The 27,263-nt window shown below is 46.8% G+C and overlaps 1 protein-coding gene across 1 annotated transcript in view; it reads right to left on the bottom strand.

The window, feature by feature from the left end:
* USH2A (usherin) overlaps positions 1 to 27,263 on the bottom strand; it is an 824,795-nt gene that overhangs the window by 466,695 nt on the left and 330,837 nt on the right. Inside the window, exons 28-32 of the mRNA XM_069726496.1 lie at positions 19,098 to 19,301; positions 18,197 to 18,277; positions 16,343 to 16,528; positions 7,281 to 7,441; positions 6,857 to 6,981 (exon numbers count right to left, since the gene is read on the bottom strand). Coding sequence (XP_069582597.1) covers positions 6,857 to 6,981; positions 7,281 to 7,441; positions 16,343 to 16,528; positions 18,197 to 18,277; positions 19,098 to 19,301 — 757 coding nt within the window. The remainder of the gene's footprint in view (positions 1 to 6,856; positions 6,982 to 7,280; positions 7,442 to 16,342; positions 16,529 to 18,196; positions 18,278 to 19,097; positions 19,302 to 27,263) is intronic.

The following is a 27,263-nucleotide window of genomic DNA, read 5'->3' as shown; positions in this document are numbered from 1 at the left end:
CTGTGGCAGTCTCTATGCCAGAAATCTTACTCTAGTACCTGACTGAAGTGAGATTTTCGGCATGGCGCACACAGGTGTAATAGTATGCAGGGACTGAGTATGTCACCACGGAACAGACAGACCAACAGTTGTGGGGTTTATTAACAGGAATCAGGTTCTCCTCGCAGGGAGGAAGCAATGGAATATAACTAGCAATAAAACAGTGCAAAAATATGGGAGTCAAGCAATGTAACAAGAGTAAGCAAGATTTCTTGAGAAAATAATGGAGCGCCCCCAGACACAGGGCCACAGGTTACTCGGTACCGGTCCTTTCTGTCTCAGTTCTGGGATTGTCACGGTGGCTGGACACGGTCCGTAACCCTGCTAAGGGGCGTCCAATAAAAAGGTGATAGGAGTCTGTCAAGGTTTCGTGACGCCACCTGTGGTGTTCGGTCAGGGTGACCAACGCTGCTGTGGGGTCCGCTGGGGTGATGGAATGGCAGCTGGATGGTATACCTTCCCACAGGTGAAGTATGTCCCCAGGGCTTCCCAGTAAGGTGGATGGTGATGGTGTGAGGTGCAGACAATAACGAGGACACAGGGTTGGAGTCTCTTTACCTCTTTACTGAAGACTTCAGGATCCTCAATCCAGACCACAATTAACCGGGCTATCTGAGACCGGCCGGTCCGATGGGCACATCCAGAGTTCCCTTTGCAGGAGGAAATCGTTGCCTACCACTAGCGCCTGTGTGTTGTAGTGCTACCCTGCTGAACATTCGGTATAGTCCTCACAACTTCTGTTCTAGTTCGTTCGTTCTAGTTCTTTCTCTTTCTTTCTATTTCGTTCCAGATGTTACTAGTTTCTCGTCCCCCAGTATGTTATGGCTAGGACGCACCCATATGACGGGAAGGCTCGGAGCTCTTCCGGGACCCTAGAGATGCCCCTCTCCATGCATTGCCCCTATGTCTTCGTAGGAAATTTAAGGTAGACAGCCAACCTATAATTAACTGTCCTGCGGAGTTTGAAGTAAGGCATAGAGTCAGTTACTTCCTTGGTGTTCCGGCCACCGGCTACGCGCCTCAGTAGGATGTTGCCGTTCTTGAGGCACGACTCCTACTGGTTCACCTTTGTGCTTGATCTCGTTTCTCACTGTTCCACAATATCCTTCGCTTCGTGTCTCTTTCTTAGGATACCGCCGCAAGGTAGTGCAGGTGCGGTTCCGTAACGTTCTGTTCTGTAGGTACCTGCCAGGTTCCCACGCCTGACAGGCACCCCCCTGAATCTTCTCCCTGCAACATCCCCTGCCACGAGATGCTGCCTGAATCCAAGCCAGTCAACTTCTGACTAACTTCCTATCCGACCCCTAGTTTTACCAGTGTGAGGAGTGGCCCAATAAATAAAGCCTTTTTCTCCCCCTAGTGGCCGGAGTGTAAAGTGTAATGTGTGCTGGTGGTACCTGGTCCGTGGGCTGAGTAGTCTCTAGGAGCCTGCTGCCTGGGGTTTTGGGAGTTAATGTGATATGCACAGGCTCTGAGTCTTTAGCTTTTACAGCACAGCGGGAATCAGGGGCTCTGCACTGTTAAGTCTCTGTACCAGGAATCAGGGGCTCTGCACTGTTAAGTCTCTGTACCAGGAATCACAGTCTCTGTACTTATAACGCAGGGACCTGGGGGTAGAAGTCTCTGCACGGGCCAATGTCTCTACACGGGTCTCAAAGCACCCCTCTCCAGTCACAGCAGAGTCCGCTTTCAAGTACTCACAAGAAGCAGTCTTTCTGGGCAGTCTCCCTGTATTTGTCCTCAGACCGGGTGCTCTCTCTCCTGGAGCGCAGCTGCACCCTGCTCTGACCGCTGCTCACGCTGCTCTGTCCCTTGCGCACGTGCCTTTCCCGCTCTCTGCCCGGCTTCCTTCCTGTCCCAGTCTCTAAGTCTGTCCCCAGGGGAACCTGCAGCACAGCTCAATGGTCCCAGGCACAAAGCCGAGAAGGTAACCGCCCCCAGACTCTTCTGGTGTTTCACCTCCTTACACAGGTGCACAGTATTCGTCAAAAGTTCCAGATTCATGCAAAGGGGTGAAGCTCGTCATGGATCAGCAGCGTCTGACTCCAGCACACCCGTCATCACGACTAGCATTGAAATGGGCGTTTTCAGTTTTCACTCCAAAAACTCAGCAAAAATACTCTGTGTACACATAGCCCAAGGCCTCATTCAAACATTCTTTTTTTTTTGCGTATGAGCGATCCTTGATTTTCATGGATCGCACTCGTACCTGTGGTAATCTATGGGGCCTTTCACGTGTCTCATTTTTTCCTCGGACAGAGTGATCCGTGGAAAATATCGGAGAGATGTCTGATTCTGATCTGAGGGTCAGACTAAAGTCGGCAACACAAGTCCAATGCGCCAGTGGAAAAAAAAAAAATCAGACTGTCCCTGGATTCCATCAGAGTGCAGTCCAATTTTTGCGGACTGTCAGAGAGGAGAAAGTGGAGAATTTTTTTTTTTTTATTTCTCCATGTATGAGAAAATTGGATGACATTTGATCAGAATAATCGATCAGATTTTCTTGTATGCAAAAAAAAAAAATCAGACGTGTGAATGAGGCCTAAGACTTATTCTTCCGAGATTAGATGCTTTCATCATTTACACCTGATCTGGCGAGCTGGATTTTCATTTTAAGTTTAAGATTTGTTAGTTCCATTTCCTTCTGGAATTTGTAGTGCGTCAAATGAGGCCTTCAGGTTTGCTTCCCATAGAGTTTGCAAAGTTTTGCATTGCGTGTAGTATAAAAGCCAGGAAAAATTAGACTGCTCGGGGTTACGTGACATATGTAAAGAAGTAAAAAAGCAGCTAGCTGAGCTTCACTATTAGGCTATGTTCACACATTGCATTTTTGCTGGGTTTTTTTTTTAACAGGCAAAACCTGCTCTCTTGGCAGTAAGGCTATGTGCACACGTATTCTGGTCCACTGCGGATTTTTCCACAGTGGATTTGATAAATATGCAGGGCAAAAATGCTGCGTTTTTGCTGCAGATTTATCACGGATGTTTTTTTTGCGGATTTCACTGCGGTTTTACAACTGCGGTTTTCTATTGGAGCAGGTGTAAAACCGCTGCGGAATCCGCAGAAAGAAGTGACATGCTGCGGAATGTAAATCGCTGTGTTTCCGCACGTTTTTTTCCGCAGCATGTGCACAGCGTATTTTGTTTCCCATAGGTTTACATTATACTGTAAACTCATGGGAAACTGCTGCGCACCCACAGCTGCGGAAACGCTGCGAATCCGCAGCAAAATCTGCAGCGTGCGCACATAGCCTAAAAAAGCTGCTTACAAAAATCCGGTTTTGCTGCGTATTTTGCCACCTCTTGTGCATGCTGAAACAGCTTAGTGTCTTCCAAAAATCATCTTGTTTAGGTTTTTGCACCAAAAACGCAGCAAAACCTGACACCTGTGGTTTTTTTTTTACCTACTCATTGCTTTCAATGGGTGAAAAAACGCTGACAGAAGTGACATGTTATAGTTTGCAAAAACGCAGCAATTTTCCAAATCAGTCAGAAAGAAAAAAAAACGGTGTGTGCATCAGATTTCGAAAACCTCATAGCTTTTGCTGGTACAGGAAAACAGCTTAAAATTTGCATTAAAAAAACGCAGCAAAAATACAACGTGTGAACAAAGCTTTAGGCCAGTTTCACACGTCAATGGCTCCGGTACGTGAGGTGACAGTTTCCTCATGTACCGGAGCCACTGACTCACGTAGACACATTGAAATCAATGCATTTGTGCCGATGTCATTGATTTTTTGCGGACCGTGTCTCCGTGTGCCAAACACGGAGACATGTCAGTGTTCGTGGGAGCGCACGGATTACACGGACCCATTAAAGTCAATGGGTCCGTGTAAGACACGTAGCGCACACGGACGTTGTCCGTGTGCAGTCCGTGTACTGTGCAGGAGTCAGCGCTACAGTAAGCGCTGTCCCCCCCACTGGTGCTGAAGCCCCATTCATATCTTCCCTGCAGCAGCGTTTGCTGTAGAAAAGATATGAATATTCCTTTTTTTTTTGTTTCTCGTGTTTAAAATAAATATTCATGTCCCCACCCCCCTCCCACCCCCTGTGCACCCCCCCCCACTGTTCTTAAAATACCCACTCGGCTCCCTCGCTGGCTGGCGCTGCTTCCTGTCCTGGCCGCATCTTCTACTGTATGAGCGGTCACGTGGTGCCGCCGATTACAGTCATGAATATGCAGCTCCACCTCCCATAGGGGTGGAGCCGCATATTCATTACTGTAAATGAGCGGCCCCACGTGACCGCTCATACAGTAGAAGGTGAGGCCAAGACAGGAAGCAGCGCCAGCGAGGGAGCGAGCCGGGTGAGTATTTTAAGAACAGCGGGCGGGCGCACAGTGGGTGGGAGGGGGACGGGGACATGGATATTTATTTTAAACACGAGAAACAAAAAAAAAAAGGAATATTCATATCTTTTCTACAGCAAACGCTGCTGCAGGGAAGATATGAATGGCGGCTTCAGCACCAGATGCAGGGGACAGCGCTAAACTTTAGCGCTGTCTCCTGCACGGTGCATGTGGTACCCAGTGGGCACACGGGCAGCACATGTGTGCCGCACGTGTGCCACACTGATGTGCCACAGAAACGCACGGGCACACGGACACGGATAATTCTGGTACCGATTTTTCCGGTACCGGAATTATCTGGACGTGTGGGACTGCCCTTAAGGCTCGTGGAGAAAACCGTAAAAATTGGTTGGGTGCTATTCGTCGTTTGTCTCCAGGAATCAGGTGGCACTCTCCCCTTCAACTCTATGGGTCCGTAGGGAAAATATGACTTTGGTGCAAACAAAAAAAGGGAGGAAAAAAAAATTAGACAAAAACAAAAGGTGCAAATGCAAAAGTGATCACGTTATTACAAGATCTTTCAATGAAGTAAGGATTGTCCAAAGTGAACAATCCCTTTAAGTTTTTTTTTTTTTTCAATCGCAGATATGTAATTTTTTTTCTTGACCTTTATTTATATTGTTCGGAATGAAGCTTAAATGTTGATAAGTTCTCATAAAAGAAAACACTGTTCTTATTTTTTTGCCATGACTGTATATTATAGGGATTATTTGGAAATTAAAGGACAGCGGGAATACATAGCTGCTTCCTTTCACGCACAGCGCCACTCTTGTCCAAGGTTTGTGTCTGCAATTACAGCTTAGGCTACTTTCACACTAGCGTTTTTTTTCAATACGTCGCAATGCGTCGTTTATGGGGAAAAACGCATCCTGCAAAGTTGTCTGCAGGATGTGTTTTTGCCCCATAGTCTAACATTAGCGACGCATTGCGACGCATTGACACACGTCGCAACCGTCGTGCGACGGTTGCGCCGTGTTGTGGCGGACCGCCGGGAACAAAAAGCGTTACATGTAACGTTTTTTGCTGCCGAAAGTCCGCCATTTCGGACCACGCATGCGCGTCCGGAACTCCTCCCCCACCTCACAATGGGGCAGCGGATGTGCTGGAAAAATGCATCCACTGCCCCCGTTGTGCGGCGCATTCACTGCTAGCGTCGGTACCTCTGCCCGACGCACTGCGACGGGCCGAATCCGACGCTAGTGTGAAAGTAGCCCCAATAATAGTAAATAAAACTGAGCTGTAATACCAAATACAACCCATGAGCAGGGTGGCGCTGTTTCAAAAAGAAAGCAGTCAAGCCAAGTTATTTCATTAAATAATTCTGCAATAAAAAAATAAAATAAATAAAAATTCAAATTTCCGGGGTTTAACCCATGAAGTGCCAGGCCTCCCAAGAGAACACTGGTTAATCTATCAACGACTTAAAAAAAATTCCTTTCCCCCCCACGGGGAATTAGAAAATCAATTCAGCATATGGGACTAGTTAAGCAGATTGATAGTAAGGTGTATTTGGACCATGAGAGATGAGTACTAAATTATTTCTGCCGGACAAGTTTAGTGATGTTGAGTCACGCTGTTTTTCTCTAAATCATAAATATGTTTTATGTGAAAAAATCGCAGAGACGTAACCTGTATTTCATCTTTTACATGCGATAAAGTCCAAGGTTTGGACCTGTCAGGGACTAATACCACTATCATTTGCTATTGCAAAATGACCACATTTTTCATCCCTTACAGCCCGAGCCGGGCGCTTAAGTGCAGGAATCACCACACGGAGAGCACTTACACATGTCGGGGGCTGTTTGTTAAGGTCACATATAAAGAAGCCATAAATGTAATGACTTTAGAAAAAGAAAAAAAAAATCAAAGACGCATTGCATTATTTCCCCAACTCGTTCCGGTGGCGCTACGTAGAAATTTACTAAGACGCTTTGGCTGAATAGGTCTGATAGCGGTTTACTACTTTCTCGCATAATGCGGTTGCGAGTATAATGGCTGAGAACATTAGATCTTCGGGAAAAATACATCGGCTTTATACTCTGATAATGTACAAATGGGTTAAAAGCATTTTCCTTTTTTTGGAAAACTCCCATCTTGCAGCTGCAGTTTGTTTATATAAAAAAATAAATAAATGTGTTCTTTACCTACTCTCCATGGGTCCAGTGCTGAGTGTCCATCGCGGCTCTCGGTGTCTATTTTTGTTTGCAGCGTTGACTTCATGTTGAATGTGCTGCAGCCAATCAGTGAGCTCTGCGCTGGTTAACAGCTGGACTCTTTGTCAGCTGCTGAGCTCACCGATTGGCTGCAGCGCTATCGACAAAACGTTAATGCTGCAGACATCAGGATCAGTGGCAGACACTCAGTCCTGGACCTGGGAAATATGAGCAAATAGCATTTTATTTCTCTAAAGGGGCACAGGGGTTTTCCAAATTTATAAAAAACCCTTTAAAGGCCATGTTTTCAGGATGACATTTTGGTGAGATTTTGACTATGCAGATTTTCTGCACCACTCGCATTTTTTCGCTCTGCTTTTGTTTGCCTTCTTTCTCTAATCAAGCTCTTGACACTGTGTTTTTTGTCTCCTTGTGTGTCACGCTTTAAATAAAGTTGCTTTCAGTTTGATACTTCCTACTATTCAGCTTTGAAAAAAACTTTATTGATACTGTGATTAGCGGATTACTTGCAGTTTTTTATATGTTTTCACCTCGGAAACGTCCTAAAAGCACAGTGGGCAGGAGATTTCCATAGATCCCATCCATTTTGCTGGAATTGTAAGACGCTGTGTTTTTGAAATAATGAAAATACAAAGCATCAAAAACTCATAGTGGACAAACAGCGGGTTTGACACTGCATAAATACGCATCGTACCCTTATTATTCAGTAAATTAGGTTACTTGCGGGGTTTTTTGACATGTTTTTGTCTCTTGTTGGTGTCCTTTACACAAAGTTGCTTTGATTTTGATACTTCCTGGTATTTGGCTTTGACAAAACTTTATTGATATAGTCATGTGCGGATTACAAGAATTTTCAGATGTGTTTCCCTCACGGAAACACACTAAAAACACATGTGCATTTTTTACTCATCGAATTTCCACATCCCGTGCATGTCTATAGGAAACACCCGCCCATAAAACTCAGCGTACCTGCAAGAGAAAGTGACATGTTGCGGATGTGAAATGCGCACCGCGGGTCAGTTTACGCTGAGTAAAAAAAAAAGCACAGTGGGCAGGAGATTTCTATAAACCTCATCCACTTTGCTGGAACTGTAAGACGCTGCGTTTTTGAAGCAGAGAAAATATGAAACATCAAAAACTCATCATGGGCACACTGCCTTAGGGCTCATTCACACATCCGTGATTTTTCATCGGTGTTGGTATTCCAAAACCAGGAGTGTCTCCAAAACACAGAACAGGTGTCAGTTTTTCAAGTACAGTTTTCCTCTTTTTGCTCCACTCAGGTTTTGGCTTTCAAACTGTGAAGACAAACTACTGATGTCCAAAGGAGCGCTTAGGCCAGACCTGGGCAAGATGCGGCCTGCGGGCTGCATCCGGCCCACCTGATGATTTTAAGCGGCCCGCCAGCTAGCTGTCACTTCTGACAGCCGCCCCCGGCACCGCTCGGCCAGCCGCCAGCCGCTTCTGAGGAGGACCGCTGGCGGCTGGAGTGAAGGCCAGGTTGATTACCTGTTTATCGGTGGCGGCGGCCATCTTCCTGAGGCTGCGCATGCGCAGATGGAGTGCTCTGCTTCACGGGGCTTCAGGAAAATGGCCGCAGGAGGCCGCACGTGCGCAGATGGAGATCGCGGTGGCCATTTTCCTGAAGCCGAGTTTGCAGATTTAGATCTCGGCTTCAGAAAAATGGCCGCCACGATCTCTATCTGCGCACGCGCGGCCTCCCGCGGCCATTTTCCTGAAGCCCCGTGAAGCACAGCACTCCATCTGCGCACGTGCGGCCTCGGGAAGATGGCTGCCGCCACCGATATTCAACCCGGCTCTGCTGCTCACATTGCATTCTGGGCCGTTGCGTCACCTCAACGGTGGAAGGGACCCTGCACACGCCATAACGCACCTCTGCCGTCGTCACACCACTGCTGCAAATCCCCCATGGACACCAGGCCGTGGCGTCGCCCGCCTAAGCAGGAAGGGACCCTGCTCAGGTGCACGCCACACCGCACCACCCCACCTCTGCCGACACCATGCCTCCTGTGACCCTGCTCTGCCACCGCCAGCCCTCAGGTAAGAATCTTACCGTAAGATACTGTAAATTCGGACAATAAGACGGACCCCCATCTTATAAAAAATCTTTTTTTCTGCAATTTTCACCCCAAATTTGGGGTGCGCCTTATGGTCCGATGCGTCTTATAGTCCGAAAAATACGGTAATTATATTAGTTCGGCCCTCTAAAACCATCCCACTTTCTCATGCGGCCCCATGGCAAAATTAATTGCCCACCCCTGGCTTAGGCTGTGTTCACATATTGCGTTTTTGCTGCATTTTTTTAATGCAGATTTTAAGCTGCGTCCAATATGTGGAAACATACGTGACCGTGGAAACATACCTTTAGGCCGGGGTCACACTAGAGAGAAATATGGACGAATGAGAGACGCAAAAACAACGCATTGCACTCGGACCATGCTGCGATTGTCAGCGTATTCCTCCAAAAATACGCCAATGCAAGTCTATGGGGGCAAGAAAAATACAGATTGTGTATTGTGTATTTTTAACCCTTTACTAATATTGGATTAATAATGGATAGGTGTCTAATTGACACCTCTCGATTATTAACCAGGCTTAATGTCATCTTACAATAGCAAGGTGACATTAACCCCTTTTTACCCCATATGCCAATGCCACAGGAGAATGGGAAGAGAGATGCTAAGTGCCAGAATTGGCGCATCTTACAGATGTGCCTTTTCTGGGGTGGATGGGGGCAGATGTTTTTAGCCAGGGGGGGCAATAACCATGGTCCCTCTCTAGGCTATTAATAACTGCGCCCAGTCACTGGCTTTCCCTCTCTGGTGGAGAAAATCGCGCTGGAGCCCACATTTTTTTACGTGAATTAACCCTTTAGTTTAACACCTAGAGCTCCCAAATTTGGCACACACACACTATTAACATTTTTAGGGAGGGATATATAAAAATATAACAGATATGCAATGGTTTACTGTATGTAAACCATGTCTCATATCCTGTGGGGTTCGGTAATTATTTAGCCAAAGCCGACAATTAAATTACCGGCTTTTATGCTACCTAGCTCTGTATGAAATATAAATATATATATGTGTCTCACTGGTAATGCATGGTAATACATCGGACACCAATGATAAGCACGCTGTAAGGGATGAGCTGTTTAATAGTCGTCAGGTCCAGTGCTCACAGGAGCGAAGCTTCTTAGTGGAAACAGGAAAGGTTATTAGTAGTGATGAGCGAGTGTACTCAGGCTCGGACTGGCCCACCGGGGAACCGGAGGATCCTCCGGTGGGCCCTGGCACTGACACCTGCTGGCAGGGCCTCCCCGCTCCAGGGCCCCTCCCGCCGACGCCGCCCGCCCGCCTTGAATACTCACCCTGCTCCAGCGATGGTCTCGGCGTCTGCACTGCAGCTCGTCCTGAACGAGCGGTCATGTGACACCGCTCATTAAGATCATGAATATGCGCATATTCATGATCTTAATGAATGGTGTCACATGACCGCTCAAGCAGGAAGAAGGTGCTGCGCCGGCGCCGCCGCCTGGAGTCGGGACAGAGCGCGAGGGATGTCGGCACGGCCGTGCAGTGGGACAGGTGAGTATGAGGGACAGGGGGGATGAAGGAGGACATAAGCCGGCGCGCTGAGCAGGAGCAAGAGCGGGTGCGGGTGCGGAGAGATAAGCCTGAATACAGGGGGGAATATAAGCCATGCAGGGGGGAATATAAGCCATGCATACAGGGGGGGGATATGAGCCATGCAGGGGGGAATATAAGCCATGCATACAGGGGCGGAATATGAGCCATTCATACAGGGGGGGGATATGAGCCATGCATACATGGGGAGATATGAGTCATGCATACAGGAGGGGGTAATATGAGCTATGTATATGGGATAGGAGGGAGATGAGCCATGCATACAGGAGGGGGGTCATTATACAGTATTGAGCATCATGTGTGGCCGTTATACAGTATGGAGCATCATGTGTGGCCATTATACACTATGGAGCATCATGTGTGGCCATTATACAGTATGAAGAACTGTGTGTGGCCATTATACAGTATGGAGCATCATGTGTGGTGGCCATTATACAGTATGGAGCATCATGTGTGGTGGCCGTTATACAGTATGGAGCATCATGTGGGGCCATTATACAGTATGGAGCATCATGTGGGGCCATTATACAGTATGGAGCATCATGTGTGGCCATTATACAGTATGGAGCATCATGTGTGGTGGCCGTTATACAGTATGGAGCATCATGTGGGGCCGTTAAACAGTATGGAGCATCATGTGGGGCCATTATACAGTATGGAGCATCATGTGTGGTGGCCATTATACAGTATGGAGCATCATATGTGGCCATTATACAGTATGGAGCATCATGTGGGGCCATTATACAGTATGGAGCATCATGTGTGGTGGCCGTTATACAGTATGGAGCATCATGTGGGGCCGTTATACAGTATGGAGCATCATGTGTGGCCATTATACAGTATGGAGCATCATGTGTGGTGGCCGTTATACAGTATGGAGCATCATATGTGGCCATTATACAGTATGGAGCATCATGTGGGGCCATTATACAGTATGGAGCATCATGTGTGGTGGCCGTTATACAGTATGGAGCATCATGTGTGGCCATTATACAGTATGGAGCATCATGTGTGGCCGTTATACAGTATGGAGCATCATGTGTGGCCATTATACAGTATGAAGAACTGTGTGTGGCCATTATACACTATGGAGCATCATGTGTGGCCATTATACAGTATGCAGCATCATGTGTGGCCGTTATACAGTATTGAGCATCATGTGCGGCCATTATACAGTATGGAGCACTGTGTGGCCATATTTTTTTTGTTTATAATTATTGTATATAAAACAGTGTGATTAGCAGTGCTAAATGGCTGCGGTTGGGATGTGGATATGGGTGTGACTAGTTGTGAAATGGGTCTGGTCAGAGGCGTGGCCTAAAATTTGCCGCTGCGCACTACGCGCGCTGCAAACTTTATACCTCCTTCCCTTCTTCAAAAGTTGGGAGGTATGATACCACATTTGCCAGATCACGGCAAGTGCCGCAAATCCCATAGGGAATGAATGAGGCCGAACGCAGTGTTGCCGTAAGTGATCCGTTACGCGGCAGATGCAGAAAAACTGCCCGATCTGCTGCAAAAGGCGACTTTCACAACAGCGATTCTTGCCAAAGTCACTGCCGATTGTGTCATACTCACCAATGAGGGAGGCAGCACTAAAAATGCCTGGGGCAGCAGAAACTCTAAATACGGCCCTGGGGGGCTACATTATATTCTGTGAGGGGGCTACCCCAACCCTTGCTACATTATTAAGACGTGAACTACCTTATATTATACCCTGATATTAGCGCTTTTTACCGCACAATTGGTGGTCTTGTATCTATTTCTATGTAGCTACATAGTGGGCCCCAAGAATGATTTTCTCTGGTGGGCCCAAGGTGCTCCAGTCCGACGCTGAGTGTACTCATTGCTCGGGTTTTCCAGAGCATGCTCTGGTGATATCCGAGTACTTATGACTGCTTGGAGATTTAGTTTTCCTTGCCGCAGCTGCATGATTTGCGGCTACTAAACAGCTTGATTACATGTGAGGATTCCCTAGCCACCAGGCAACCCCCACATGTACTCAGGCTGGCTAGTAGCTGTAAATCATGCAGCTGAGTCAACAAAAACTTAATCTCTGAACCCTAACAAATGCTAGGAGATCACCCGAGCGTGCATGGGAAAACCTGAGCAACGAGTATACTCGCTCATCACTAGTTATTAGACTTCATAAACTTTCAGTATAAGGGAAAACTAACGGCCTTTCCTTCAGCATAAAGGCAAGTCCATGTGCTAGCATGGGCTTGTCTGCTCAGGTAAGCGTCCATTTCTCAGTCTCTGGCAGAACCAGAACAACACTAGAGGTCATTACACTTCCACTCACAGACACTGAGGGTATGTGCACACGTCCGGATTTTTAGCATTTTTTTTGCGGAATTTCGCTATAAAAACGCTATAAATCCGCATAAAAAATGCTAAAATTATGCATCCTATCATTTAGAATGCATTCCGCATTTTTTGTGCAGATGTAAGCGTTTTTTCCCCCAAAAAAACGCATACCGCAAAAAATCCGGACATGCTCTATCTTTTTGCGGATTTTTTGCGGATTTCTAAGCAAAAAGGACATTCCGGAAAAAAAAAAAATCCGCAAAAATTCCGCAAAAAATCCGTGCAAAATCCACGCAAAAAACGCGCAAATTCCGCGAGAAATCCGCGCAAAAAAAAACGCGGATTTCTGGCAGAAATCTCAGGATTTTGTCAGGAAAAAATCCTGACGTGTGCACATACCCTGAATGAGGCAGCTGAACTGCCTTATATATAGCACACAGGGGCGGATTATCAGAGGGTCAATATGGGCGGTAGCCCAGGGCCCAGTGGTCTGGGGGGGCCCTGGGCTACCGCACAGATTGACCCTCCGCTAATCGTCTGTGACTGCCCGCCGAGTGGCGTTTGTGTGCCCCCTGGACCCGGTGGGCAGAGAGAGGGGGCCCGCATCGGTCCCCTTCTCATCTGCTCACCGGGCCCCTTCCGGCGCTGCGGAGGTCTCCTATTGACGTGCGGGCGCGCGCCCGCACGTCGATAGTTAACAACAACAGCCGCCAGCCAATTGGAGGCTGGCAGCTGAAGTCGGCCGCAGCGCACACGTCGCCGGCGTCTGACGTCATTGTCAGTCGCCGGCGAGTGTGCGCTGCTGCAGGGAGCTCGCCGCCTGGAGCGCGGACAGGTGAGGAGACTGCTTGTTTTTTGTTTTTTTTTGTTTGTTTTTTTTTGGATCAGTTATCGGTGGACACACTGGGGGGCAATGCTGGAGGACACACTGGGGGGCAATGCTGGAGGACACACTGGGGGGCAATGCTGGAGACACTGGGGCAGATTGGAGGACACACTGGGGGGCAATGCTGGAGACAGTGGGGCAGATTGGTGGACACACTAAGGGCAATGCTGGAGACACTGGGGGGCAATGCTGGAGGACACACTGGGGCAGATTGGAGAACACACTGGGGGCAATGCTGGAGACACTGGGGCAGATTGGAGGACACACTAAGGGCAATGCTGGAGGACACACTGGGGGGCAATGCTGGAGGACACACTGGGGGGCAATGCTGGAGGACACACTGGGGGGCAATGCTGGAGGACACACTGGGGGCAATGCTGGAGGACACACTGGGGGCAATGCTGGAGACAGTGGGGCAGATTGGAGGACACACTAAGGGCAATGCTGGAGACACTGGGGCAGATTGGAGGACACACTGGGGGAAATGCTGGAGACAGTGGGGCAGATTGGAGGACACACTAAGGGCAATGCTGGAGACACTGGGGCAGATTGGAGGACACACTAAGGGCAATGCTGGAGACAGTAGGGCAGATTGGAGGACACACTGGGGGCAATGCTGGAGACAGTGGGGCAGATTGGAGGACACACTGGGGGGCAATGCTGGAGACACTGGGGCAGATTGGAGGACACACTGGGGGCAATGCTGGAGACAGTGGGGCAGATTGGAGGACACACTAAGGACAATGCTGGAGACACTGGGGGGCAATGCTGGAGGACACACTGGGGCAGATTGGAGGACACACTGGGGGCAATGCTGGATACACTGGGGCAGATTGGAGGACACACTGGGGGCAATGCTGGAGACAGTGGGGCAGATTGGAGGACACACTGGGGCAATGCTGGAGACACTGGGCCAGATTGCTGGACACACTGGTGGTAATATGCTGGACACACTGGGGCAGATTGCTGGACACACTGTCTGGGGGCAATATGCTCGACATACTGGGGCAGATTGCTGGAGACACTGGGGGTAATATGCTGGACACACTGGGGGTAATATGCTGGACACACTGGGGGCAGGACTGGAGGCATGGGCAGAATGTAGACACGGGGCATGATTGGAGACATGGGGCAGGATTGGATCATGGGGCAGGATGGATACGATGGAGACAGATGGGGCAGGATAGGGAGATCATATGGTGTAGAATGGATACTCATGAGTGCAGGATGGTAGAACATATGGCTGGAGCCAGGAATGAGATAAACGGGGCCAGGGTGGGGAGTATTATTACCATAGGGGCTAATTAAGGGATATTATTACTGCAGTGATGTATTTATTTTATTTTTTGAGTATACTGTTCTAAATGGGGGGGCGGTCCTGTTACTGTGCAGAGTGACACTATATCGCCTTTTTATCTTCATGTGGTGTAATATAGAAGTTGTGAAAAATTAAGTAATGTGTTCTGCAAGCGGAGCTCGAGATAACTGTGTTATTTCCTGCAGAAACGAGTCCTGGCTGGAAGAAATGATGGCGGTCTGTGCTGGATGAAAGATGAAGGACTTCACCTAGAGACGTCACTGGTGAGTCAGTGTTTCCTATACACTGACACTATACACTGTATACTATATACAAAGGTCCTGTGTACAATGTCACCAGTGATCAATGTATTACCTATACATTATATACAGAGCTCCTGTGTATAATACCACCAGTGATCTCTGTATTACCTCTACACAGACACTGCATACTAATTACAGATCTCCTGTGAATACTGGCACTTATGGTGATAGTATTGTGTTTTTTGTTTTTTTTATTACTGATCAGTATTGTAGTATTCAGTCACTATGTGGTGGTAATATGTGGTCTGGAAATGGTGTTATGGTATTTGTCCCTTGTATGTGCTATTTGGTCACCAAGTGGTAATATGTGGTCTTGACATGGTGTTGTGGTATTTGTTCCTTGTATGTGATATTATTCGATCACTGTGGTTGTAATTTGTGGTCTGGTCATGGTGCGGTAGTGTTTGTTCCTTGTATGTGATATTATTGGTCAAGATATACCTAAATTGTATTGCAGATTTTAACAAATATTTAATAGGTTACAGTAGAGTAGGGCCCGGCCATTTTTCTGGAATAATCTGGTTCGGGTATATCATGACCCCCGTCTCATGACCCCCGTCTCATGACCCCCATCACATGACCCCGTCACATGACCCCCGTCACATGACCCCCATCACATGACCCCCGTCACATGACCCCCGTCTCATGACCCCCATCTCATGACCCCCGTCTCATGACCCCCGTCTCATGACCCCTGTCACATGACCCCCGTCACATGACCCCTGTCACATGATCGGGGGGGCCCACAGTGTGTGAACAGCCCGGGGCCCTGGCTACCCTTAATCCACCCCTGATAGCACACCCAGAGGTGGTGGAGATGGGTACGACTGGCTGCCCCCTATCTCAAAACCCAGCCCTGACACATCCTATTAACTCTCTCAGCACAATATGTGCTGGAGCCTGCTTTCCGAGCTCACATTACCGAGGCTAACCACCTCGATGGCACATATCTCCCCTCGAGGACCTGTCCAGGGGCCAGCTAACAATGCTACAGAAAATGATCAAAGGAAATATGCAAAAAATAGGAATAATAGCATGGCCTAAATTACCTGCACAACATTATCGTTGCAGGATGCATCATGCATGACCTCATGTCAGGCACTGGGATTTGGGAAGGTAGGAAGAAGTTTGCACTGTTCAGGTTCAGGTTCGGCAGCCATATTCCACTGCACCAGTGTCCTGGTAATCTTTTTTGCTGGTATTTAGTGATGACTTATAATTTCGGGAATAACCCTTTAAGACTGACAAATGCAATAGCAAGTGGTACCCGTTAAAGAATTTTCCAGTATTTTGTGACTTACCATTGATGCGAGTGTCCTCTAGGACTATGGTTTGGGTTGAGGCGACACTCTGATTGTCTTCAGGTTTTGCTGTCAGTATATAATGCTCAATGATTCCTCTGACTCCAGCAGGTTTATCCCAGGTCACCGCCACACTGGATCCACTGAGTTGAAGAACTTCTAGAGGAAATTGTCCACTGCCAGGATCTATAAAATCCACAAAACATAGAGATTATATATTTTTTTTCTTCCAAAAACCCCTGCTCATGGGTTGTGTCTGGTACTGCAACTTACCTCTACAGAAGTGGAAAGGGATAAGATAAAATACCACATACAACCCATAGATATGTGTGGTTATTTTTTTTTCTAATCTGCTGTATTTTTCCAATCCTGTACAACCCGTTTACTGGTTTGTACATAACAGTTGCCATAAGTGTCTTTTATAGCCAAAATCCTACATAGATTGCCTTAAAGGGAACCTATCACCGGGTTTCTCTCAAATAATCTGAGAGCAATATAAAGTAGACACAAAGACCCTGATTCCAGCGATGTATCACTTACTGGGCTGCTTGCTGCAGTTTTGGTAATCTCCTGCTGATAAAACAAAGGGATTTTATCACTAGAGGACAATTAAATCTGCTGCCAAGTAGCCAAACCACACCCCCACCACTGATTGGTAGATATATGCCTGTGAAGATGGGAAACTACCAATCAGTGGTGTGGGCGGGGTTATAAAGAGCTCACCATTCAGAGAACTGCTAGGTATTCAGCAGAGAAAACTGTGATTTTATCAAAACTGCAACAAGCAGCCCGGGAAGTGATACATCATTGGAATTGAGCTCTCTGCCCCTCCATTGCCTGTTCTCAGACCGAGCAGCAAAAACCTGGTGACAGATTCCATTTTAAGGACAATGTGAATTAATTCGGTCCCAGAAGAAAATATCTTTGCTCATAGTCACTTCCTTCTAAAGAAGCAACAAGTTTTCCACCTCATATAGACAAATCGCCAGGCCCAGAGAAATGCTCATAGTAGATGATTTACATTGTCAGAAAGTCAACTTTAATAACCTTTAATGATACAATATTCAGATAAAAAAGTAAAATCGGCTTTCCCAGAATGCATTGCAGGTACAATATAATTACTTAAAGGGGTTTTTCTATAGCTAGAATATTCCATAATTTTATGATTGTTGACCTCCACTGATCCTGAGAATGAAGGGGCTGTAGATCCTTCACCATCTCTGCCTCCCCTAATTCTCAGGATTGATGGGGTCCCAGTGATTGGGCCAGAAGCGAGTACAAAGTGATGGCGTATGTTGATGATATACTACCATGCTATGAGATAGAAGAACCCCTTTAATTTAGCTGTTAGAGATGTATCTAAACTGACTCTAATATCGGCCATGATGAATAGAGTTAAGGGCCACTTACAATTAAAAGGAACCTGTTAGCACTTTTTTTCTACATATTAAATTAGTAGAATAGCTTTAGAGCTACTTGTCCCCCATTACAAACTGTACCTTTTTTTTTAATAGAGATCCGATGAGTCAGTCATGAGAAATCTAGCTTAAAAGTCTTATGCAAATCAGGCTGGATGTGCACTGGAGGCGTGTCAATGCTTCTTCCAAGTACATTGACACACCCCCTTTGTGCACTTCTAGCCTGATTTGCATATAACTTCTACACTAGATTTCTCATGATTGGTACATCAGATCTCTACAAAAAAAGTGTCCTATTTATTGGGGGACAAGCTCCTATACAGCCGTACATTTTATGTCCATTTGCAAAACCTGTCGACAGTTTCCCTTTAAGGCATAAAAGTTTGAGAAAAAATGCAGCAAGTTAGGAATAAAAAAACAAATAAAATCCACTTACATGCAGATTTTGAGCGACCTCGGCTCCAGGGACTGGTTCCTGACCCGCCATCATTAGACGCAATCACACGATACAAATATTCTGTAAAATGACAAAAATAATACAAGTAAATAATAATATATAATATAAGCAATAAAAGTAGTCAAAAGCACCAGGGTCATGAAAAGGCACAATGTTTTCGGAACTGAAGATGATTAAAAAAATAATTCACATGTCCTTGGGTCGTTGGCCATGTTTGTAGTCCATAGTCACCGGACCAGAGTCTCTCGAATCTCCTCCTATCTGCCACCATTCTCGGAGCCTCTAGTGATTAGTATACTAGATGTGACATCATGCAATGATGACATCCTGCCAGGCCTACAAATCAGGAGAGGAGCAAAGGATCTGAGCCGGTAGGAGGAGGTTTGTGGTTCGCGGGCTCTGGTCCGGCGGCCATGGATTACCGGTACTATCTTGGCTGTTGCACCAGGGTCTTGTGACTCTTTTTGATCACCATTAGTTAAAAACTTGGTATGAAGATATATTTTCTATCTTTTCTTCAATAATAGGCAGTGGCTTGTTGGAAAAACAATGTGTCCACTGATTTTTCTAGATTTTGACGCCTTGGCTGTCATGAATCAAGTACTGTATTAAATTCAACACAACAAGAAGAGGGATTAGGAAGAAAGAATAGGCAGTGACATTCTAGGAAACCTTGGAGACCCTGAGACTAAAAACAGCTAAAGGAGAAAAAAAATGAAAGTGACTCTTCTTATATTATCCTTAAGAATAAAAAAAAAATTCTTCAGTGATGCTGCAATGGAAAATTGGGGACATTGCCCATTGCAACCAACTAAATTCAATTACATGACCATCAATCTTCGAAAAATTACATTGCACACATGGCCGCCATTCATCATACCTGTGAATGGTTGAACACCGTGGTCATGGACATCTTCCTCTTTTCCCTCGTAGATGATGGTTGAGTCATTTCCTCTACAGTTCATAGACCTGTCAGGTGACGGGCAGCCATCCAGACTGACTCTGAGGGCAGCATTGGACACGGACGCCATGTTTACTACTACACCTCGTGTGAAACTGATGTCCTTCAAGCAACCACCGAAACCTGGGATGAAGATGAGAAACCAGTAATGTACGCTCCTCTCTCTGACAACAATATGACTAGAGGTGAGCGTAGCTCTACCTTGTCTTCTGCAACCTAAATTTTTTTTATCACCACCTGATGTTTTTCTTCAATCTAAGGGTATGTTCACATTATGCTCCAGCCATACTTTTGTGTTTCTGACTTCAACCATGGAAATGACTGAGGAAAAACTCAAATGGAGTCAAAACTTGCACAGTTTCAACTCCGTTTGATCTAAAATCTCTGGGGGCATGAATCCCATTTTTCAGAAGACCAGACTGAACCCCAGATGGACAACCAGGCCACACCCTCAAACTAATCCAGTCCAGACCACCAAAATGAATGAAGGCGCCAGACCCCTGAAGTTATTCAAACTCTAAATGAGATCCTAGAATAAAGACTCAAGGTCACTAAACACATTTAGACCCAAGATTAAAACCTTCATTTTAATTAGATCTCAAACCAGGTCCCTAAATTAAATCCAGACCAAATAAAATAAGACCTGATGGCCAAAATATGTAGAAGTTCTAAAATGAATGAGTCATCAGACTAGATGTCTACAGTTATTTCAGACCCCAGATTAGACCTGCCCCTAAAAGTATTTTGACCCCCGACTAGATCTTAAAGTTAAATCCGACTCCAGACCAGACCACTATAGTTAATTCAGACTTCACCCTTGAAATAATTAGACCCTAGACCAGGCCTCTAAAATTCGGAAAAATAGCACCAAGTGACTGGCGCCACCACAGAGGACGTGAAGCATTATTTAGTTCTCACTGAAATCAATCATTGGTCAGTGCAAAAAAATTGTCAGGAACTCTTTTTAATAGATTGGGGTCTTGTATGTGGAACCCTCCCCCTATTAACTTAAATTTCCCTAATAAAGTGCTTAAAGATGACCAACTTGTCACCAGCTCAAAGGTGGACTCATTTTGCTCTTATTTTACTCTTCAGTTTTTTTTTAATCCACCATATTGTTCCAGAGATAAGGGCCTTTTAGTGTTAACTTTTATGGTCTTTACAATAGGGCGTGGCTCACAAGATCCTCTGGGGCGTGCCTTTAGGTGACTTCATTTGTATCCTGTGAGTCACGCCTCTTTGTAAAAAACAATACCAATTAGCACTAAATATACAAGTCCATATCTCTGGAACCATATGGTGGATTAAAAAAAAATTAAATACTCAGAGCAATGGGAATCAAATAAATTGGTCACTTTTGACCCTGTGAAAGGTCCTCATAGTAGATTTTTTTTTTTAACTCCTTTAGATATGGTGTAATCATCTCAGCTATGCACACACTGTCCTCAAAGGTATTATCAAGAACTTGGGATATGCCTTCCATATTAGATAGTTGGGGTCCGGCAGTCTGTCCCCCTATCGATTATCTGTTTCCAAGTCCTGCAGCCGCCAGAGAGACACAAAGAGCCAGAACAGCACAGATCTATACACTGTGTAGTGGCCCTTCTTGGGTACAGCAGCTCATCTCCTATTGAAATGAATGTGATCCAACCTGATCAGCTGAGTCTGCTGGATATTGGACTCCCACCAATCTAATATTGATCTCTTTTCCTAAGGATCTGCCATCAATATCGGAGTCTTGGACAACTCCATTTAACAGTATTGTTACTGACCAGCTGAGTTTCCTTCCTTACATGAATTGAATATAAGGGACGGCGAGATAGAGGCAACATAAATTTACACCCATAGATTCTGTAGCAAATGTAGCCGAGTTGAGTTGGTCTTTATAGCAATGGAAGCTTGTCAATTCAGTTAACTGCTCAGGATGTAATGGTTTTACATAGGACTGCTGAATAACTTATTGAGATGCTGTGTTATCGCGGGAAAAATAATAAATGCTGTAAATGATAGATTCCCCACTGCAACACGTAAACGTGCTGCCATCCTATACCGTCCATACCGATCTGCGCATGTCGGCATCCTCTTCACCTCCACCGATAAATCAGATTGAGGCAATCACTGACTACCCAGGATGCCTTGCACCATTCAGTTCTGTTTTCTCCGCAATGACAATGATCTGAAAACTATTATTGGTGCGTCCATCCCTGGTAATTAAATTTCATATACAGCGCCTTCTATCACTGACGCCTTCCCGGCTTTATCTACTGGTCATATACTCATCATTGAATGAATCATTCCTAATTAAGGCCAGAAATTAAAATGTCCCAACTTCATATGGATAAAAGCTGATCTGGAGACCCGAGCTGGCTGCGTGGAGGCGGACATGACTCTGCATTCATTTAAATAGATTATTCGGAGTAGGATTTCGCAGCTTGTTTGATGAGATTAAGTGACGGAGGTTTGGGAGACACATAAAATAGAGATGTCAGACGATATAATGTACAAGTACGACACATACAACAGGCAGAAACACTCAATGTAATGTACAGTCATACAGCAGATGATACAAAGTACCAGTCACACAATACACAGTAACAAATAGTATAATATGCAGTCATACAACACACAATACAAAGTATCAGTCACTAAGCACACAGTAACAAATAGTATAATGTACAGTCATACAACACACGATACAAAGTATCAGTCACACAATATGTAACACCACAGGTAACCGTTTGTTACAGTGGTATTGCCTTCCTCTCGAGGAGGGTGATGCCATGCTTGGAAGCGAGGAAGAATCCCTTTAACAGATAACCAGTACATGCAACACTGTTCTGACTCCAGGCCAGAAGGGGGAGCTCGAGACCCGGATTCAGAGGAACTTCCAAATATATTCTGGCTGGAGGAAGAGTTAGTGGTCAGTTTGTCAGAGGGACAGAGGAGAAAGGAGTCAGACAGAGAGAGTCTGAGAGAGGAAAGCTGGGGCCGTGCAGACAAGTGGTTCTGCAGCTCCTGGAAGGAGAGAGAAACAGAGCAGTCTGTAGGAGACTGATAGGGAGAAGAAGCACAGGAGAAGTAAAGAGCTGGAGAGGAGCTGCAACTGGGCTGCCTCCACGCTGAAGCAAAGGAACTGGTGGCTGGAAGACTGAGTTTGTGGGGGTAACTGTATGCCCCACAGAAGAAACCGGCGGGCAGGAGATTGCAGGTCTCCTGTCCACCATTGCACCCGAAGGCACAGCAGCACATAGAGCTCAGAGTCATCCTAGAGACCCCTGTAAAAATGCTCAAGTTGCCTGTCATGCAGGTAGCGTCCTAGCTAAAGGGACAGAGAGAAAGTGAGGACCTTGTGCGAAGCCTTCTTGCTTTTTATCTTCCTACTCCTACTGATTTCAGGGGAAATCTCCCTCAACCCCAGTCCACCATCCACCAACCTCAACCCTTACCCTACCTCACATCAAAACCATTCTAACCTTATTAATATTACTTGCACTCCCTCATCTCCTTCTTTTAATTGTGCCCTTTGGAATCCACTGTCTGTATGTAACAAGCTTCCTTTCCTGCACAACTACTTTCTGAACAACTCTCTAAATCTATTGGCCCTCACTGAAACCTGGATCCAGGATTCTGACACTGTCTCCCCTGCTGCCATTTCCCATGGTGGCTAACAACCTGGTGGTGGAGTCGGCATACTCCTCTCCCCAACTCCATCACTCTCATTTCCTTCTTTTGAGGCCCACACCATCAGGCTCTTCCGTCCCCTCTCCCTCAGGGTAGCGGTCATATACCGGCCCCCAGGCTCACCCACCCACTTCCTGGACCATTTCTCTGTCTGGCTGCCGCACTTCATGTCCTCAGAACTCCCAACCCTTATCCTGGGAGACTTCAACATCCCCATAAACAGCCCCACTTCTACATCTGCATCCCAGCTTCTATCACTAACCACTTCGCTCGGCCTCTCACAGCTCTCAAGCTCTGAGACACACAAGGACGGTAACACCCTTGACCTGGTCTTTGTCCGGCTGTGTTCAATCTTCTACCTAAATAACTCACTGCTTCCCCTCTCTGACCACAACATTCTCTCCTTCATGCTCACAAATCCTCGCTCACCCCAGCACCCTCCTACCTACCATTCAGTCAGAATTCTACAAGCCGTTAACCCTCATACACTTTCAGACTCCTTACACTCATCACTGTCCCCAATCTCCTCTTTTTCCTGTCCTGTTCTGGCAGTACATCACTACAATGGTACTTAGAAGCACCGTAGACCAAGTAGCTCCCCTCACCCTCAGAACCTCCAAACACAAAGTAAAACAGCCCTGGCTCACATCACAAACCTGATTTCTCCAGCGATGCTCTAGGAGTACTGAACGCTTATGGAGGAAAACTCGCACACCAGAAGACTTCATACACTTCAAATTTATGTTAAAAACCTATAACTCTGCCCTTCACATCCCCAAACAGACCTACTTCACCACTCTGATCTCCTCACTATCCAACAACCCCAAGAAACATTTTGACACCTTTCACTCCTTCCTCAGGCCAAAAGCTCAAGCCCCTATCACAGACATTTGTGCTGATAACCTGGCCTCCCACTTTATAGAGAGAAAATAGACAATATCCGTCAGGAAATCCGCTCCCAATCACCAAGTTCAGTGACTCCCATCCCTCCCTGCATCTCCCCTGGCTCACTCTCCGCATTTGATCCCATCACAGAAGAAGTCTCCAGGCTCCTCTCTTCTTCTCGTCCGACTACATGTTCTACCGACCCCATTCCCTCTCATCTCCTCCAGTCTCTCTATCCAGTCATCACTACTCACCTAACTACAATCTTTAATCTCTCACTCTCCTCATGCATTTTCCCGTCCTCCTTTAAACACTCTATCATTACTCCATTACTAAAGAAACCCACCCTCGACCCATCCTGCACAAACAACTACAGACCGGTCTCCAATCTCCCCTTCATCTCTAAACTCTTGGAGTGCCTAGTCTACTCCCGCCTTACCCGTTACCTCTCCATTCACTCCCTCCTAGACCCTTCACAGTCCAGCTTCTGCCCCTACACTCGACAGAAACTGCACTTATCAAAGTGACCAAAGACCTTCTGACAGCGAAATGCAATGGTGACCACTCTCTGCTCATTCTTCTCGACCTCTCTGCAGCTTTTGACACTGTTGACCACCCTCTCCTACTCTCTAGGCTCCAGTCACTTGGCATTAAGGACACTGCTCTCTCCTGGTTCTCCTCCTATCTTTTTGACCGCTCCTTCAGTGTTCTGTTCTCTGGCTCCACTTCATCTCCTCTTCCTCTCACTGTCGGGGTACCCCAGGGCTAAGTCCTTGGCCCCCTTCTCTGCTCCCTCTACACGGCCCCAATTGGACAGACCATCAGCAGATTTGGCTTTCAGTACCATCTTTATGCCGACGACACACAACTATACACGTCATCCCCTGGCCTTACTCCTGCTGTACTACAGAACACCACTGACTGTCTGTCCGCAGTCACCGACATCATGTCCGCTCTCTATCTGAAACTCAACCTCTCCAAAACTGAACTTTTTCTGCTCCTACCATCTACTAACCTCCCTAAACCTGACGTTTCCCTCTCCGTGGGTGGCACTATAATAACACCCCGGCAGTAGGTGCGCTGTCTGGGTGTTATGTTTGACTCCGATCTTTACTTCACCTCCCATATACAATCTCTTGCCCACTCGTGCCGCTTACACCTAAAGAACATCTCTAGAATCCGCCCTTTTCTCACTATAGAAACAACAAAGACCCTCACTGTCGCCCTGATCCACTCCCGCCTGGACTACTACAACGCTCTATTAATTGGCCTCCTCCTCACTTGACTTTCCCCTCTCCAGTCTATCCTTAATGGAGCAGCCAGGGTCATCTATCTAGCTAATCGTTACTCAAACGCGTCCGTGCCTCACCAGTCATTACACTGTCTGCCCATTCATTACTGGATACAATTCAAAGTTCTTGTTCTCACCCACAAAGCTCTTCACATTGCGGCACCCCCATCTCCTCCCTCATTTTTCTCTATCGGCCTAACCGACCTCTGCGCTCTGCAAATGACTTTCGACTAACCTCTGCACTAATCCGTACCTCCCACTCCCGACTTCAAGACTTCTCCCGTGCTGCGCCAATCCTCTGGAATGCTCTACCCCAAGAAATTAGGACAATTCACAATTTGCATAGTTTTAGGCGCTCCCTTAAAACACATTTGTTCAGAGCAGCCTATCATGTTCCCTAATCAGTTATTTTGTTTGTGTGTAGCCCATTCACTATCCCTATCTATTCCCCAACCCCTGAAGATGGCTGGACACTCATTGTAAATACATAATTGTAAATACACACCTGTACTTTGTATCTCCCCCACCTCATTGTAGATTGTAAGCTCTCATGAGCAGGGTCGTCTTGTGTTGCTTTAATTATTGCATTGTTAACATTGTTACTTATGACTGGTGTGATTGAAGCTGTTAAACTGTAAAGCGTTGCGGAATATGTTGGCACTCTATAAATAAAGATTATTATTATTATTATTATTATTATTATTATTATTAAGCCTTGGGCAGCAAGGAACAACAACACAGTGCAGTAAGGAAGGCTTCCAAGCCCACCTGGTTAGGGGGATCTCTGAATCGCTTCCAGGCCAGCCGGAGCTCACCATCACCTGTGATCTATACCTTGGACTGTGGCTGATTACTGCAGTAAAAGGTAAAGAGACTGCAACTTTGTGTCCCCTGATTCTTTCTGGCACCACACCATCTTTGCCTACTACACCAGGAGCCCTCGGGATCCAGCTTCACCTGTGGGAAGCCATACCATCCCTGCTGCTGTACCATCAATTTCTAGTGGACCCCTTTAAGCAGCGTCGGTCATCCCTGACTGAATACCACAGGTGGCGTCACAAAGAAATAACCTTCAAAGACTTTAAGCCCCTTTATTGGACGCCCAGGTCCACAGACCGGGTCACCGCCACTGTGACCACCCCTTTAAGAACCGGCCCAGTACTTAGTGACCCACGGCCCAGGCGGGTGCTCCAAATACATAGTGACAAGTTGTTAGGGCTAGCGGAACGCACCAAATAATAAGACTGATAGTGTACGGTGCGTTCGTAGCCCGGGGTCCACCTTGCAGAGATGGAACCTGCTGCTGAGTAATGACGGACTATATGGCGGTACTCATAAGTATACTCGCGTGGGTTAAACTTCACCCAACGTGAAGGAAGCGATCCTGTTGCGTCACAGGATCGCGGTACCGCACATAGAAGGCGAGCAAGCAGTCAGCGAACTTAACCCCAACTAGGATTGAAGTCCGATTAGACCACTTGCTGGCACAACACCGCAACAGGGTGTGTTAAGCAACTCTTATAATTAGAGCACCGAAGTGTGAACTGTGCCGTGCTGGCAGGCACCACTAAGCACCCAGACTTGGGTCAGGAAGCGCACTACTGGCGCGTGGCGCCGCACTGGCGGTCACAGCAATAGACGCTGATACGTGTGTGACACGTTGAGTGATTTGTCGGGCGCTAGATAGCAGCCATACTCCATACGCGAACAGTCATACAATAGGGTAGGGGTATTTAATGAACGACTTGCACTCACAACAAACACACGTATTCAATTGTACACTAGCGCATGGCCGTGCGGTCATGCGCAGTTTATATAATTGCAGGACAGGAAGTGGCCACAGAAACTTTGCCCTTCCAGGGCCTGCCAAGAGGACCAATGGAATGCGCTGCAGAGCCAGAGCACATGACCCTCGATCTCCAACGGGAGATCTTGCTCTGGGCATGCTCAGTGTGCTCAAACAAGGACTTAGTCCCATGGAAGTCCGCTCGCCGCTGACCAGCACTGACTTTAATGGCAGGAGCTGAAGAAGCAGCAGTAACTCTCTGTACAGAGTGAGAGCGAGCAAGACACTGGGAGCGACGTCCCTGCTGAGCAGACTCCACTGCGGCTGGAGGAGAATGGGAGACCGCAGCGGAGACGGATCGAGATTCCCCCTGTGCAGCAGAGGAAACTTGACTCCTAACATTACCCCCCCTCCTAGGGCCCCCCCTCCTTGGGCCTCGCTA

Source organism: Ranitomeya imitator, chromosome 5, assembly GCF_032444005.1.
Source record: "Ranitomeya imitator isolate aRanImi1 chromosome 5, aRanImi1.pri, whole genome shotgun sequence".
Classification (NCBI taxonomy): Eukaryota; Metazoa; Chordata; class Amphibia; order Anura; family Dendrobatidae; genus Ranitomeya; species Ranitomeya imitator.
Note: the sequence above shows the minus strand (reverse complement) of the source record. Positions and strands in the feature narration are given on the sequence as shown.